General features: G+C 41.0%; 1 protein-coding gene across 1 annotated transcript in view; it reads left to right on the top strand.

Annotated features, from left to right (window-relative positions):
• gpat2 (glycerol-3-phosphate acyltransferase 2, mitochondrial) overlaps positions 1-16,706 on the top strand; it is a 208,386-nt gene that overhangs the window by 47,695 nt on the left and 143,985 nt on the right. The window contains exon 3 of the mRNA XM_028798187.2: positions 7,735-7,808. Coding sequence (XP_028654020.1) covers positions 7,735-7,808 — 74 coding nt within the window. The remainder of the gene's footprint in view (positions 1-7,734; positions 7,809-16,706) is intronic.

Raw genomic sequence — 16,706 nt, 5'->3', positions numbered from 1 at the left:
CTTCTCTTCCTGGGTAATGTATGTTCTCCTCGACATTTTCTTCCAGAAAAGCCCAGTTTCATCACAGTTGAAAACTTGATGACAGCAAAAGCCATTTCTCTGTGTTATCATTTCAAAGTGGTGAATGTAATTTTCGGCAGCCCTTTTATCAGCACTGGCTGCTTCACCATGCCTAACTACGCTATGAATCCCAGTTCTTGCTTTAAAATTGTGAAACCACCCCTTACTGACATGAAATGTTTCATCACTATCACTTGTTGATGGTTTATCCTTTAACACAGGGGTCCCCAACCACCGGTCCGCGACCCACTACCGGGCCGCAGCCGTCTGACAGCCTGGCCGTGAGAGAACTGCCGGCAAGGGAGACTCACTCAGACTTTTTGGAATGCTTGGCGGGCGGGGCTTTGCAGCGGCACAGAGAGAGGAGAGAGACCGAGGTGAGAGAGTATTACAACAAAGTATTTTTATGGTCCCGACAGTTTCCCCATATGACACGAGACTATAGAAAACTCGTCACTACGAAGTATATTCAGCAGATGCTTTCATTACAACGAAGTGACCTTGAAATGCTTGAATGAATCATCCACAGAGCAGATAGACCTGTGGTCGCTGCTCAGTTGTACACATTTACACAACGATCCCCAAACAGAAATATTGTAAAAAAAAATTTTCTTCGAACTTTCCTCATACTGTTTTTTTTTTTTTTTTTTGATGTTTTTGTTTTCTGTGGTTTTCAGTGATACCTTTTGCTTGTCAACATTTGAAAAACATCCATTGGAATTTAACTCATTGTCACCCTCCTATAGAAACGGCAGACACGAAAAAAAACGATAACAGTGTTAATGTGTGTGATGTGCAATCTGTTGGAATGGCAAATGCAAAGCATATGTCTTTGTTATATGCAAAAAAAGAAGAAAAATCTCGGGTTGCAAACGTATGCGAACTGCTTAATAACTTAAAAATAATAGAAATGTTATGTAAATTGTGTATGAAACTAACCCCCCCCCACCGGTCCGTGAAAAAATTTGCATCTAATAAAGTGGTCCTTGCTGTCAAAAAGGTTGGGGACCACTGCTTTAACAGATCTGCATTTATAGCCCTAGCTTTTTCACAAATTATAGACTCGGATAGATAGGCTATCACCTGCCGTCTGCCTTTCGTTTATCCACACTAATAATAATACTAATAATTTCTACCTTGTCTAACACTGTTGATCGTGACTTACTAATCTGAGTAACACCTTTAGCAACATTTGCTTCCTTATACAAATCTTTTCTCTGTAAAATTGTCGAGATGGTGGATTTCGACATGCTGTACATATTTGCGAGATCGTTCACACGAACGCTTCTTTCATATTTCCGCACAATTACCATGACTCTGACCTAATAATTTTGACTTGAAAAATACAGAACTTCTCTTTTAGTGTAGGTTGACATTTCCCGAGCAGACAAGTGTTTTAAATCAGTATTGTTGCATTGGAGATGAAAGTTATCAACCTGCAACATGACATCAATTTCTGTAATCTTATTGATAATATCTCAACTTTTGCACATCAACCATGAATGTTGCTACACTGTCTAGCACGACATATGTCTGAGAGCCTGCTGTTTCTGACATGAATTTATTAAAGCTGAAGTTCCAAAATCATGTAAAAGATAAGCACCAGGATGGATCCATCAGAGTTGATTTTAGCACACACACCCAGTTACAATGTGTAATGTTATTTAAAATGTTGAAAAAAAAATTGGTAAAGGTACTTGTAGGAATGGTATCTGTTGACATTTCATTTATTAAGTTGCCGTCATACCAAAAAAGTGGCAGTAGTGTACTATAAACCTTTGTGTGTTTTTGTATGCATAATTTTGTAGTAAATTTGCAGTTTATTTTGCATTTACAAAAGTACGGTATGTCATAAAAAGATTCAGCGGTAGGGATAACTTATGTGGGACAGTATTTCATTCTGCTAGGTTTTCTTTGCACACCAGGCCTGTTAGGAAAGAAGATTTAACAGGGATGCAATCATCCAGCTACGCTTTTCCTAGTGTACGTTGCAAACTAAGTGACTGAACTCCAGCTACGATCTACCTGGAATTTGTCTGATGATAAAGGCATAAATCAGAGGTGACCTGACATTTTTCCAGATGCCCCTCTTGAGCCAGAAGGTGCAAAATGGACTCGAGCAAGGACAAAGACCTATAATTCAAGGAATGACAACTAAGTTGGACAGAGGAATGCACCTATTAGAAAACACTGGTTTTGTACCTGGAAGTGCCTTTAATCCAATCAGGTAAAGGTTCAACCTTCCTTGAAAACACTCTGCATTGTTCTGAAAAATTTCTCTTGCTGGGCAATCTCTGATCTCCCATTATTTTTCATTTAAACGATTCAGAATTGATTCTTAAAGTCTCAAGATCAATGTTGTGAATCCCTAACCTGTACAATTACTATATGTAGATTTTTTGCTCATGTTCATTTTTGCTGTCTGATCCAGTAGATGTCGCTAATTTGCCTGTTTAGGCTTTCTACCTTGCCTAAAATGATGTCTCTGTCTCAGCTGAAATTAGTGGCTACAGTTAAATCAGATGTGTGAACTTGCTACCAATTCAAACAGTGTGTTGGTAAGTTGCAACAATAATTCTGAGTTGCACAGCTTTCTTATGGCTTTGCTTTAATCCAGCTGTAACACAGCACATTTTAGAAATCTTTTATCCTAACGTCTCCCATAAATCTTGGTCGACATCCAAATGAGTAGATCCTAAACATTGCATTGTAGACGCCATTTAGTTCCATGCCCAAAAAATAACTATAGCAGTTTTTATATGTAAAAATATGAGACCCTACACCGTTGTTGAGAATGAGGTCTTTTGACAAAAGATATAGGTTTGGGAACTGCAGCATGCCATACCAACAAGAAAGCAAATGAGTGAAATTCTAGTATCTAGGCCTTATGCAGATCTTCGGCAAAGCATCACCATGTCACTACATTAAAAATGACTAGGCACCTGTGGCAGATGTGTTACAGATAATAGCACTGAATGCTGGTCATAGTGGAGTAGCCTTGCTGCTAGGATGGCAGCCTGTTGTTCTAAAAATCTTTTTAGCAATTCCAATGTGCTGTTCCATCGTGGGACCGCATCAGTCCCAAGTTTGTGTGTGGGCAAGTGCAATAAATGTTGCTTCTCTTTAAGCAACTGTACTGCTACGGTGGAAAAAGTTTACAACACGCCTCACATGGCTGGGTTTCAGGACTGCCTGCGATTCCAAAGTTGAGCATGTGTGCAAAGCAGGTGACATGAAAGTAGCTCCATCACCTGTCCTACATGGATCACATTAACAATGCTGTCAGTCACCATGGCTGGTTCTTTGTCTTCTATGTCCCATTCATCCAATGCCGCTGTCAACATGCATCAGGTCTAGATCCTCATTTTAAAATGCTTCCTTTTTTTTCTGAGGAGGAACTGTGAGGACATATTTTCGTAACTGATTAATGTGACTGCTACATGTGAGCAACTGAAAATATACGTAACCTGTAGAATTCTAGAAGGACGCAAGTCTTCCTGCTGTATTTTTAATTTTGACTAATTCAATTAAATGTGCAATTGGGGAATACATTTGGCTAAGAGTTTAGTTGAAGGGAGTCAACATGGAGATTTATAAGACACAAATAGGCTACTGAATAACGTGTATATTATTTAAGAAGAAATATTTGATTATTTTATAGTAATATTATTCACAAGATGATATAGATGTTTTATAAAGTAGACATATTGCATTATATTAAAACAAGGAGCCCCCCGAAATACATGTGTTGATACATGTTGGTTAAGTAATGTAGAATTGTGAATGAGTATAGTGCTGTGAATTTTTTTTTTTTTTTTTGAGTAGTAATCCACATCTTGCAAAAAACTGATAACACACTCATTACTAATTAGGTATTGCTTCTGAAATGTTATGTTATGTTTATGCATATGTTATGAAGTCACAATGTAGACACATTCAAATAAAGTGTTCCTGAAATTTATCGCATTATATTAATGTTCTCTATGCACGGTTGAGGAAATTCTAAAAAGGCAGCACTTCAAATACAGTGGTGTGAAAAACTATTTGCCCCCTTCCTGATTTCTTATTCTTTTGCATGTTTGTCACACAAAATGTTTCTGATCATCAAACACATTTAACCATTAGTCAAATATAACACAAGTAAACACAAAATGCAGTTTTTAAATGATGGTTTTTATTATTTCGGGAGAAAAAAAAATCCAAACCTACATGGCCCTGTGTGAAAAAGTAATTGCCCCCTGAACCTAATAACTGGTTGGGCCACCCTTAGCAGCAATAACTGCAATCAAGCGTTTGCGATAACTTGCAATGAGTCTTTAACAGCGCTCTGGAGGAATTTTGGCCCACTCATCTTTGCAAAATTGTTGTAATTCAGCTTTATTTGAGGGTTTTCTAGCATGAACCGCCTTTTTAAGGTCATGCCATAGCATCTCAATTGGATTCAGGTCAGGACTTTGACTAGGCCACTCCAAAGTCTTCATTTTGTTTTTCTTCAGCCATTCAGAGGTGGATTTGCTGGTGTGTTTTGGGTCATTGTCCTGTTGCAGCACCCAAGATCGCTTCAGCTTGAGTTGACGAACAGATGGCCGGACATTCTCCTTCAGGATTTTTTGGTAGACAGTAGAATTCATGGTTCCATCTATCACAGCAAACCTTCCAGGTCCTGAAGCAGCAAAACAACCCCAGACCATCACACTACCACCACCATATTTTACTGTTGGTATGATGTTCTTTTTCTGAAATGCTGTGTTCCTTTTACGCCAGATGTAACGGGACATTTGCCTTCCAAAAAGTTCAACTTTTGACTCATCAGTCCACAAGGTATTTTCCCAAAAGTCTTGGCAATCATTGAGATGTTTCTTAGCAAAATTGAGACGAGCCCTAATGTTCTTTTTGCTTAACAGTGGTTTGCGTCTTGGAAATCTGCCATGCAGGCCGTTTTTGCCCAGTCTCTTTCTTGTGGTGGAGTCGTGAACACTGACCTTAATTGAGGCAAGTGAGGCCTGCAGTTCTTTAGACGTTGTCCTGGGGTCTTTTGTGACCTCTCGGATGAGTCGTCTCTGCGCTCTTGGGGTAATTTTGGTCGGCCGGCCACTCCTGGGAAGGTTCACCACTGTTCCATGTTTTTGCCATTTGTGGATAATGGCTCTCACTGTGGTTCGCTGGAGTCCCAAAGCTTTAGAAATGGCTTTATAACCTTTACCAGACTGATAGATCTCAATTACTTCTGTTCTCATTTGTTCCTGAATTTCTTTGGATCTTGGCATGATGTCTAGCTTTTGAGGTGCTTTTGGTCTACTTCTCTGTGTCAGGCAGCTCCTATTTAAGTGATTTCTTGATTGAAACAGGTGTGGCAGTAATCAGGCCTGGGGGTGGCTATGGAAATTGAACTCAGGTGTGATACACCACAGTTAGGTTATTTTTTAACAAGGGGGCAATTACTTTTTCACACAGGGCCATGTAGGTTTGGATTTTTTTTCTCCTTAAATAATAAACACCATCATTTAAAAACTGCATTTTGTGTTTACTTGTGTTATATTTGACTAATGGTTAAATGTGTTTGATGATCAGAAACATTTTGTGTGACAAACATGCAAAAGAATAAGAAATCAGGAAGGGGGCAAATAGTTTTTCACACCACTGTATATCGGTGCACGCTAATTCAGTCAAGATAAAATTGATGTTGGATTGAATTGGGACTTCGTTGCTGATACCCAGCCCTAGAGGGCACCCTCTCTTTTGATTCTTTCAGGGAGGTGGAACTCGCCAAAACGATTGAAAACATCTGAATCTGATCTCTGAACTGAAAGCTGAGAGCCTAATTCGACAAACTCTCGTCTTTGCGGACCACAAGATGAGTCCCAGTTTGTCAAGCCAAAGCTGTCTGCCAGTAGTTTGACGAGCCATGACTTCAAGAAGAGAGCTTCAGCATTTAAAATATTGGGCCGGAAAGAGTAATGCCTTTTCCCGATGAAGTGGCAAAAGACAGCAAGAAGGCAAGCTGAGGAAGCAGCAGCACATCAAGGATTATGCAGCAAAGAGAACGAGTGCACTCCAATACATGAAGAGTTTTGCACTTGAACCTAGAGCAGGGGTGGCGAACTCCAGGCCTGGAGTGCCGCACTGGCTACAGGTTTTCATTTTAACCCTTTTCCTAATCAGTGACCAGTTTTCACTGCTAATAAACTTTTTCCCCATCACTTTAATAGCCCTGTTAGAAGAGTTCAGTCCTCTGAATTGATTCCTTTCTTTATTAAATGACTGCCAAGCAGAAATGAGATGTGAAATGAGCTAACAGATGACCAGCTAAACTGGGGCTTCAAACTCCAACCAGTTTCACTCCAATCACTTTCTTAATGAGAAGCCAATTCTTGCTGTTCGTTAAACCCATTATTTAATTCCATGGCTTGTTGCTGCTCTCATTCTGCCACAGCGTACATTTAGAAAACTGTTGTTTTTCTGTTCTTTTTTAGAGCACCGTCAAAATGTTTTGGTGACCTGAGAGATAGACCTTACCAAGACCATCACATCTCTTTATTTTCAGATATTGTGTGATGGGCACAGGGGAGCTGGTCATGTGGTGGCTTGTTTTGTGTCTCATTATTGTTTGGTTGCTAATTAAAGAAAAAGAAACAACTATGGGGCCTGAGTCAAGTTAATTAAAATAAGTAATCAGCAGCAAAAACTGGTCACTAATTAAGAAGATGGTAAGAATGAAAACCTGCAGCCACTGTGGCACTCGAGGCCTAGAGTTCTCCACCCCTGACCTAGAGCAACAACAAAGCAACAAAACATCGAACATCCTGCATAAAGACTTGGTATTGCAAATCTATTTATTTCTGCCAAGATAAAGTAGAACTCCTAAATGCCAGTAAACAGCCAGCCTATATGTTTTATGTTTATCTGTCTAGTCTGTCTGCATCTAGTCTTATGTCTGTATAAAGTTTGGAGACCTGTCACCTACAACATAGAAAGGTAAGGTAAATAAAGTAGGAGCATTGCCGAATTATTGGATTAATACCACATTATTATGGTACCCTCTTGGGTGAATGTTTTACTTATTGTTAATCATCAAAGTTCCTCCCAATAATTATCTAGCATTTCATTATTTGCACCTGATATCTCCATTTTAGGTTTGTGGAAGCTAGAGTCAATTCTTGTGTCTTCAGGCTCAAGGCAGGATCCAGCATTGAAAGGGACACTAGTCTATTGCTGAGCATAATTACTTGCACACAGTTCCATATAAATTCATATCTGAGTAACTTCGTTAAGTGCATATGCATGTTTTTGAAATGTGGGAGGAAAACTAAAGTATCTGGAGTAAATCCCATACAGACACAGTGTGCCAGCTCCTCACAGTGATTGGTTTGGAGATCTGAAACCATTTTCCCAGAGCTGTGAAGCAGTAGTATTTACAGTTCCACTGTACAACTTTGCCAGCCTAATTAGTAGTTAATGCATATTGAGCATTCTCAAATTTCTTTGAGTTGCAGGATCCTTGTATTAAATTTTTTCCATATTTTAAGTAGTCATTCATAATACACTTAAAGTTATGCTTCAGTCTTAGCAGGCAGACCAAAAATACATTTTTATTGGCTTTCTTATTTAAGTTCCTACCTCCCATAGGATTCTGCTATTTTAGTATGTATGACCAAGTTTTATATTCTATTTCAGAATGTCAATTTCCTGAAGAATGGTTCATCTTTTGGATTTCTGAATGTTCTACATATGAATGAAGCAGAAACCAGGTATGATGGAGTGGCTTAATACAATAAATCCTTGAGTGGTACTGGTGCAAATATTCAGAAGTTTTCAGATCTTCCATATACTGATCTATTTGCCTTATTGCAGGAAGGAAGTCTAATGTGGAGTATGTGTGCAAGACACAATTAGGTGAAAGATTTGTTAATCACTGATGACATAAGTTAGCTGTGATAGTGTCATGTAGTATTCTCTAAAATGGTATAATATACTCCATAAAACTGAGGAATTCATTATAATATTTATACCGATCTTTCTCTAACAGTGTTAATTTGTCTAAAATCGTGTAGAGATGATGAAAGGGCACTAATAAAATGAGGTGGCGATTTATGTTCCAAAAGAACTATCAGTGTAGAGAGAAAAAAGGACTACTGGAAGAGTATACATTCACTTCTAAAGGTTTTTGAGAAGAGATAAATGAACCTTTAAAGCAGCTCGTTTACATATCATTGTGTCATCCTGCAACAGCATACTTTACAAGTTTTTTATGTAAATGAATAAAAAATATGAGCAACTAACATTTGTGATTACCAATATAATAGCAAAGACTATCTTTTTAAGCACTTCATAGCAAAGTTATTATAGTTTTGCCTTTTTGTATTAGTTTTTATTAGTTTTTTTCTGATCTTACTTGAAAATTCAGTTTAGTTTTACTTCATCATGTATTTTTAGTTTTTATTTCACAAAGACATTTCTAATTTATTTTTATATCTATTAGATTCAGTTTTAGTAATTATTGTATGGTTAAAGAGCCAGTATGGAGTTTAGTTTTGTGTCACAATCGGACAAAACCGTGCACTTAATGGGTTTAGATATGTGTTTTGTCTTGGTAGAGTAACATATTACTCTGCTTTCCCCTTTTTGTATTATTAATATGTAGCCTTTGTCAGAATGCCTCAAATCTCCCGGACTTACCACTGTTTATAAGGTACTGTACCATGTAACTTCTCCCCACCTTCCCTTCTACATGTATAACCTCAGGCACTTAGGTGTAATAAAATACAAGCAGGAGTTAAATTACAATTTAAATAATGTGTTTTTGATAATATTCATAAATAATAACAATATGCAAAGTACATTTGAATATTGGCATCCATACAACCTGATAAATGGTGATGTATAGTTTCTGGCAGCACACAGACTTTTTAGTTACTTAAAATGTCTCTAGTTAAGGCATCATTTTGTGGTCAGCTTTCTTCAGAACAGGCCGCATGCCTGTCTCGGTATGGCTGCTGAGCTGTGCTCTTCAATGTGTTGTCCTTTTCAGTTCATGGTATTAGATGGTCTTTCATCTGTTTGGTAAGAGAGAGAGAGAGAGCTGGGTAAAGTAAGGAAATTTATAGGTTTTCTGTCCAACCCCTACAGCCAATAGGGCGTCATAGTACTTAAAAGCTTTTGATACAAGCCAGTTCCAAACAGCCATACTTCAGACCAATGGGGGGATAGAACATCTTCACACCTGCCCTCCAAACCATATGTTAAGGTAAAGCTTGGCAGTTAGGCAGCCTGGCTTTCCTGTGGGGTTTGACTGGGAGTCCTGCAGATAAATATTAGTTAAACTTGTTTGAGGCACTTCCCCCAACCCTGTCGTAAAAATACAAAGAGACTCAGTCCTAAAAGGGAGGAAGGGGTTCATAAACCATCAAACCATTGCTGCTGTTATCAATAATATAACACTAATATTACATTGCTTTTCTAAGTTACAAATAAAGACATACAAAATATTTATCAACTTGTGATGTGAAATTTTGCATACAACAATATCATACAACAATGTTAGTAAACTATGTAGTGTAGTAAGCTTACACTATCTGTTTTTATTTTTGTCTGATAACGAACAATCATAAGCAGATACTGAATTTGAACAATTTTATAATTTGTAAAATATTTTCTATGTCATTTGTGCTGAACAAATGTGTGCTGACTGTTGGTACTTTTAATTAGAATAGAATAGAATGCCTTTATTGTCACTATACACATGTACAATGAGATTAAAAGCAGCTCCTTCAGTGCAGACATATATGTAGAACACAACAAATAAACAAATGGTGCAAAAAGTTGCAAAAAAATTCTGCGATGCTATATACATATGGAAAGAATAAATAACTATTGCACTATTGGGTTATTGCACATTATTTAAATAATATAGAAAATATTGCACAGTGATGATCATGTGCAGTGAGTAGTGGATGTTGGACCCTGAGAGTAATGATGTTGTACAGTATACAGATACAGTGGAACCTCGGTTTGCGAGTAACATGGTTTACAAGCGTTTTGCAAGATGAGCAAAAATTTTTAATAAATTCTGACATGATAAACGAGCGAGGTCTTGCAGTACGAGTAGTACGTATACTCATTGTCTGCTGAGCGTCATGTGATCACAACTGAGCTGATGGTTCTTTTCTCTCTCGCTGCGGGATTGTGGGCAATCGTCTCCTATTCTCCGTCTGTGTGCCTCACTCATAGTAAACATCCGTACAAGCATATACTGTTTACTACAGCATTAGCATTGTGACTGTGTGTGCGCGCGCGCTTGTGTTTGTATGTGTGTGTGCTCGCTCGCGTGCGCATGTGTGTACTCGCGTGCGCGCACGTGTGTGCTGTGATGTGCGAGTCCCCGTCTTGCACACTAAAACACAAAGCCGAGTCTCAGTACTTTAGCAACACCAGGCTTATTCAGCTTGAAACAGACACAGCAGTCAGGCAGGGCCCTGCTTATTTATAATGTTCCTTGTTTCACCCATCGACGGCAGGTGCTTATAGCATGTCCGCGATCTTTTCGGATCCGCTTTTTCGGCGAACTGCTACAGCGCTGGGAGACTGTGATTGCTTTGGGACGCTCTTCCGTGTGTCGTCCTGTTGGGTGGAATCCCACAAGAGTTTAGAAACTCACTCACACAAGCCATGATTCTTTTCAAAGGTAAAGTGCAGGTTAATTTGTTTTATGTATTTTTACTTTATAGTTTGTATTAATCATTTTTATATGAATAGTTTTGGGTTGTGGAACAAATCATCTGAGATTCCATTATTTCTTATGGGGAAATTCACTTTGATATACGAGTGCTTTGGACTACGAGCACGTTTCCGGAACGAATTATGCTTGCAAACCGAGGTTCCACTGTATTTCAGTTATTATCAATACCATTTAGATATTGGATATTGCACAGTTGATGGATAGAAGGAAGTCCAGGTTAGACTGTGTAGTCAGTGCATGTGTGAGTTCAGAATGGTTATGGCTTTTGGGGAAAAAACTGTTTTTAAGTCTGTTTGTCCTTGTTGTGATACACCTGTAGTGCCTCCCTGAGGGCAACAGGTCAAACAGATCAGAGCCAGGGTGGGAGCTGTCCTTGATGGTGTTTTTTGCTCTGCTGAGGCAGCGGGAGGTGTAAATGTCCATCAGGGAGGGGAGAGGGCAGCCGATGATCATCTGTGCTGCCTTTACTACTCTCTGAAGCCTCGTCCTGTCTGCCATGGTGCAGCTGCCGTACCATACTGATGCTGATACAGTATGTCGGCAGGCTCTCGAAGGTCAGTAGCAGGTTGGAGTCCAGGTTGTGCTTTCTAAGAACCTCAGAAAGTGTAACCGCTGCTGAGCCTTCTTGATGACTGCTGTGATGTTGTCTGTCCAGGAGATGTCAGCAGAGATAAGGACGCCGAGAAACCGTAAGGTATGGACCCTCTCCACACACTTGCCATTGATGTAAAGGGGGGCTAAGTCGGTGCTGTGCCTCCTGAAGTTGACAATGATCTCCTTGGTTTTCCTGGTGTTCAGAGCCAGATTGTTCTTTGAACACCAGGCTGCCAACTTCAGGACCTCCTCTCTATAGGCTGCCTCGTCTCCCTTTGAGATGAGTCCGACCACTGTGGTGTCGTCAGCAAACTTGACGATGAGGTGGTTGTTGTGGGTCAGACTGCAGTCGTGGGTGTAGAGAGAGTACAGGAGGGGGCTCAGCACACAGCCTCGTGGGGTATTGGTGTTCATTGTGCGAATGGAGGAGTGGTAGGGGCCGAGTCTCACAGTCTGGAGCCGGTTGGTAAGAAAGTCTTTTATCCAGACACATGTGAGAGGGGGGAGGCCAAGAGTGACCAGTTTGGTGATGAGAATATCAGGAATGATTGTATTGAAAGCTGAGCTGTAATCCACAAAGTGCATCCGGACATAGCTCTACTCCTGCTCCAGATGGCTCAGCACAGAGTGGAGAGCTACGGCAATGGCGTCTTCTGTGGATCTGTTTGCGTGATATACAAATTGGTAGAGATCGAAGTCTTGGGGGAGATAGTCCTTGATGTGCTGGAGAACCAGTCTCTTGAAGCACTTCATGATTACTGGAGTGAGTGCCACAGGGCATTAATCATTTAGGATGGTGACGGGAGACTTCTTCGGCACTGGAATGATTGTGGCTGATTTTAGGCAGGACGGAATGACTGCCTGGGCTAGGGAGAGGTTGAAGATTTTGGTGAAGATAAAGGTGAGCTGGTGGGCACACGTTCTGAGCACCCTACCAGGCACTCCATCTGGGCCGGCATCCTTCTTGGGGGTCACTGCCAGGAGCACCCGTCTGACATTGTGCACCTTTACAGTGAATGGGGTGGGAGCAGGGCTGGAGCAGTGAGTGCTGCTGTTGTAATAATAATAATAATACAGTGATCCCTCGCTATATCGCGCTTCGCCTTTCGCGGCTTCACTCCATCGCGGATTTTATATGTAAGCATATTTAAATATATATCGCGGATTTTTCGCTGCTTCGCGGGTTTCTGCGGACAATGGGTCTTTTAATTTCTGGCACATGCTTCCTCAGTTGGTTTGCCCAGTTGATTTCATACAAGGGACGCTATTGGCAGATGGCTGAGAAGCTACCCAGCTTACTTTCTCTCTCTCTCTCTCTCTCTCTCTTGTGCTGACGTAGGGGGGTGTGAGCAGGGGGGCTGTGTGCAGCTGCTTCCTGAAGGACATGCTGCACAGTGCTTCGCATACTTAAAAGCTCAAAGGGCACGTATTGATTTTTGACTTTGTTTTTCTGTGGCTCTCTCTCTGTCTCTTCCTGCTCCTGACAGAGGGGGTGTGAGCTGCCGCCTTCGACAGCTTTGTACCGGCGGTGCTTTGCATACTTAAAAGCCCTATTGATTTTTTTTTTTGACTGCTTGCTTTGCACTCCTTTGAAAAGGAAGATATGTTTGCATTCTTTTAATTGTGAGACAGAACTGTCATCTCTGTCTTGTCATGGAGCACAGTTTAAACTTTTGAAAAAGAGACAAATGTTTGTTTGCAGTGTTTGAATAACGTTCCTGTCTCTCTACAACCTCCTGTGTTTCTGCGCAAATCTGTGACCCAAGCATGACATTCTAAAAATAACCATATAAACATATGGTTTCTACTTCGCGGATTTTCTTATTTCGCGGGTGGCTCTGGAACGCAACCCCCGCGATGGAGGAGGGATTACTGTACATTTTATTTATATAGCACCTTTCCCATGCTCAAGGCACTTACAGAATATAATAAAGAACGGCAGCGTATACAGTATATAGCATTGTACAAACCAGATAAATAAAGAAGATTACGACAGTGAATTCTGAAAAAAAAACAAAAAAAACACACAACATAATTGATGGTCTAGCACACACACACAGGTTACATTAGCATCTTGACAGAGAAGTAAACTGAGAGAAGGGTAATAAAGTCAAATAGAGCTAAAAGCCTTCCTGAACAGATGAGTTTTGAGTTGTTTTTTAAAAGAATTCACGGAGTCAGTTGACCTGATTAATTTTGGTAGGTCATTCCAGAGTCTGGGCACTATACAGCTGAAGGCCCTGTCACCCATGGAGTGTAGATTAGTGAGGGGCACAACAAGATTGCCAGAATCAGAGGACCCTAGTGGGCGGGCAGGCACATAGTGATGGAGAAGGTCACTGATGTAGTTTGGCACGAGGTTATTTAAGGCTTTGTAAGTTATTAGTAGGATTTTATATTCGATTCTGTAAGACACAGGGAGCCAGTGGAGACGGAGCAGGATGGGTGTGATGTGCTCGCTGCTGCTGGTTCGAGTAAGGACTCTTGCAGCTGAGTTTTGAATAAGCTGGAGCTGTAATATAAGATTAGAAGGGGCACCTGCCAGTAGGGAATTACAATAATCGATGCGGGATGTGATAAAAGCATGGACAAGTTTCTCAGCGTTAGAAAAGGAGAGGAAGGAGCGAACACGGGATATGTTATGGAGGTGACAGTAAGAAAGTTTCTTAATGTGATTTATGTGGGAGGAATCAAAAATGACACCAAGATTTTTTTACAGTAGAGGCAGGTCTGATGAGATCACTGCCAAGATAGACTGGGAAGGAGCTCATTTTATTAAGTTGCATTTTAGTCCCAATTTGCAGGAGTTCAGTTTTATTGCAATTTAATTTTAAAGAGTTCTGCTCCATCCAGGTTTTAATCTCACTAAGGCAGGTTGTGAGCTGAGAAAGCTCTGATGAAGTTCCACTTTTAACATTGAAATAGAGTTGAGTATCATCTGCATAAAAATGATAACCCAGTCCATAGCAACAGATAATATGGCCAAGGGGGGAAGCATGTAAATACAGAAAAGCAGAGGACAGAGCCTTGAGGGACTCCTTGTGTGACTGGCGCTGAGCTGGATCTGCTCTTGCCAAGACTAACAAACTCTTGCTTATCAGTCAGATAGGACTTACAATACAATACAATACAATACAGTTTATTTTTGTATAGCCCAAAATCACACAGGAAGTGCCGCAATGGGCTTTAACAGGCCCTGCCTCTTGACAGCCCCCCAGCCTTGACTCTCTAAGAAGACAAGGAAAAACTCCCAAAAAAACCTAGTAGGGAAAAATGGAAGAAACCTTGGGAAAGGCAGTTCAGAGAGACACCCCTTTCCAGGTAGATTGGGCGTGCAGTGGGTGTCAAAAGAAGGGGGTCAATACAATACAGTACAGTACACAGAACAATTTCTCAATATAGTAAGAAATAAAAAAAAATATATATATAAATTTTAGAAGTACAGAGCAGAATTTAACAGTAGATGATATATCCCATAATAAGATTTGTATTTGTATAGAGTCCTGGAGACCTCATCCTTCAAGCTGCCTCCCCCATTTGGCCATTCCACAGCTGAAACAGTGCTGGGCCAGCCAATCCGATGAAAGGACCCCTCTCTCCCACGATTCCTGCGATCCTCCATCAGAGATGACTTTTCCTTAGGCAGGCAAAACAACTTGGCGGGTGGGCCGTGGCACCAAGTGCCACATTTGAGTACTTGAACCACTAGAGGGCAGTGCCAGAGATACCCAGCATGTTCTCCATTCTGGACAGTAGGATGTCATGTCTGACAATGTCAAATGCTGCACTGAGGTCTAACAGAATTAATATGCTGGTTTGTCCAGAGTCTGCTGCCATAAGCAAATCATTGGTTACCCGTAGCAGAGCAGTTTCACAGCTGTGCCGCGCCCTGAAACCAGACTGAAAGGGTTCCATCAAATTATTAGAGGTTAGGTAATTGGTGAGTTGGGAAGCTACAACACGCTCAAGAACTTTTGACAGGAAAGGTAAGTGGGAAATAGGCCGGAAATTGTTAAGATTGTCAGCATCAAGACCAGACTTTTTTAACATTGGGGTTACAGAAGCAATTTTAAAAGTGAGCGGCACAGAGCCAGTGTCAAGGGATGAGTTTATTATTGTTGTAACAGTCGGGATTATGGCATGAAGGCAGGATTCAAGTAGTGTGGTGGGGATGGGGTCCAGTACGCAAGTAGTCGGCCTCATCTTACAAAGCAGGTTATTAACAGACGCAGATGTGACTGGTGAGAACTTAGAGAAGGAGCTGGATGGAGTGGGAAAACAGGAAAAGATTTAAACAGATGATGTATTTATGTTAGTTGAATTATTTAGATCATTAATTTTGTTACGGAAAAAGTGGAGGAATTCCTCACAGACTTCAGTAGAAGAGGTAGTTGGGCCAGATGCGGGTTCGAGTAGTTTATTAACTACAGAGAACAGAACCCTTGGGTTATCGTGGCCACTTTCTATTATTCTGCCGTAATGGGTGTTCTTGGCGGAAGTTAGTGCTTCTCTGTAAGCTCTTTGGTGGTCAGAGAAAGCCTGGATGTGCACGGTGATGATTCATAGCGAGCAAAGAAGCAGTTTAGCTCCTCTGCAAGCGGTGCACTCAGATCTCCTGTTGTTGCATCACAGCCTCTGTAGTTTGTGATGTTTTGTATTCCCTGACACACCTCCTGTGTATTGTGGCTGGACAGGTGGGACTCTATGCTCCTCTTATGGTCTGTCTTGGCTTTTTTAGTTCCACTTTTCAGAGCGGCTCGGACAACCCTGTACAGAGCTCTGTCACCTGACCTGAAGGCAGCGCCGCGGGCTCTGACGAGTGTACGGACCTAGCTGGTCATTCAGGGTTTCTGGTTTGGGAAAACCCAAATGTTTTTGTGCACAGTCACATTTCCGATGCAGAACCTGATATAGTCCAGTACCGTTCCTGTGAATGTTTCCAGCTCTTGGTGTTCAAATATGTCCCCAGTCTGTCTGTTTGAAGCAGCCCTGTAGTTTGGAGAATGCATTTTCAGGCCAGGTTGTAACAGTCTTTATGGTGGGCCTGGCACTGCGTCTAAGGGGGGTGTAGGCTGGGGAGAGCAGGAGAGAAAGATGGTCGGACTGGCCGAGTTCGGGGAGTACAGTCTTCAAATTGGCCTTGTTAAAGTCTCCTGCAATTATGTGAGCACTGTCAGGGTGGGCTCGCTGTTGTTCGTTAATGGTGTTCAGCAGGAGAGAGAGCGCCATGTTTACATTGATGTCTGGTGGAATGTACACAGCCATGACAATCACTACTGTTAGCTCTCTTGGTAGAAAAAAAGGCCGGCATCTTACA

This window comes from Erpetoichthys calabaricus, chromosome 1 (assembly GCF_900747795.2).
Source record: "Erpetoichthys calabaricus chromosome 1, fErpCal1.3, whole genome shotgun sequence".
Lineage (NCBI taxonomy): Eukaryota > Metazoa > Chordata > Cladistia > Polypteriformes > Polypteridae > Erpetoichthys > Erpetoichthys calabaricus.
The sequence above is the reverse complement of the archived record's forward strand: the minus strand, read 5'-3'. Positions and strand labels throughout refer to the sequence as shown.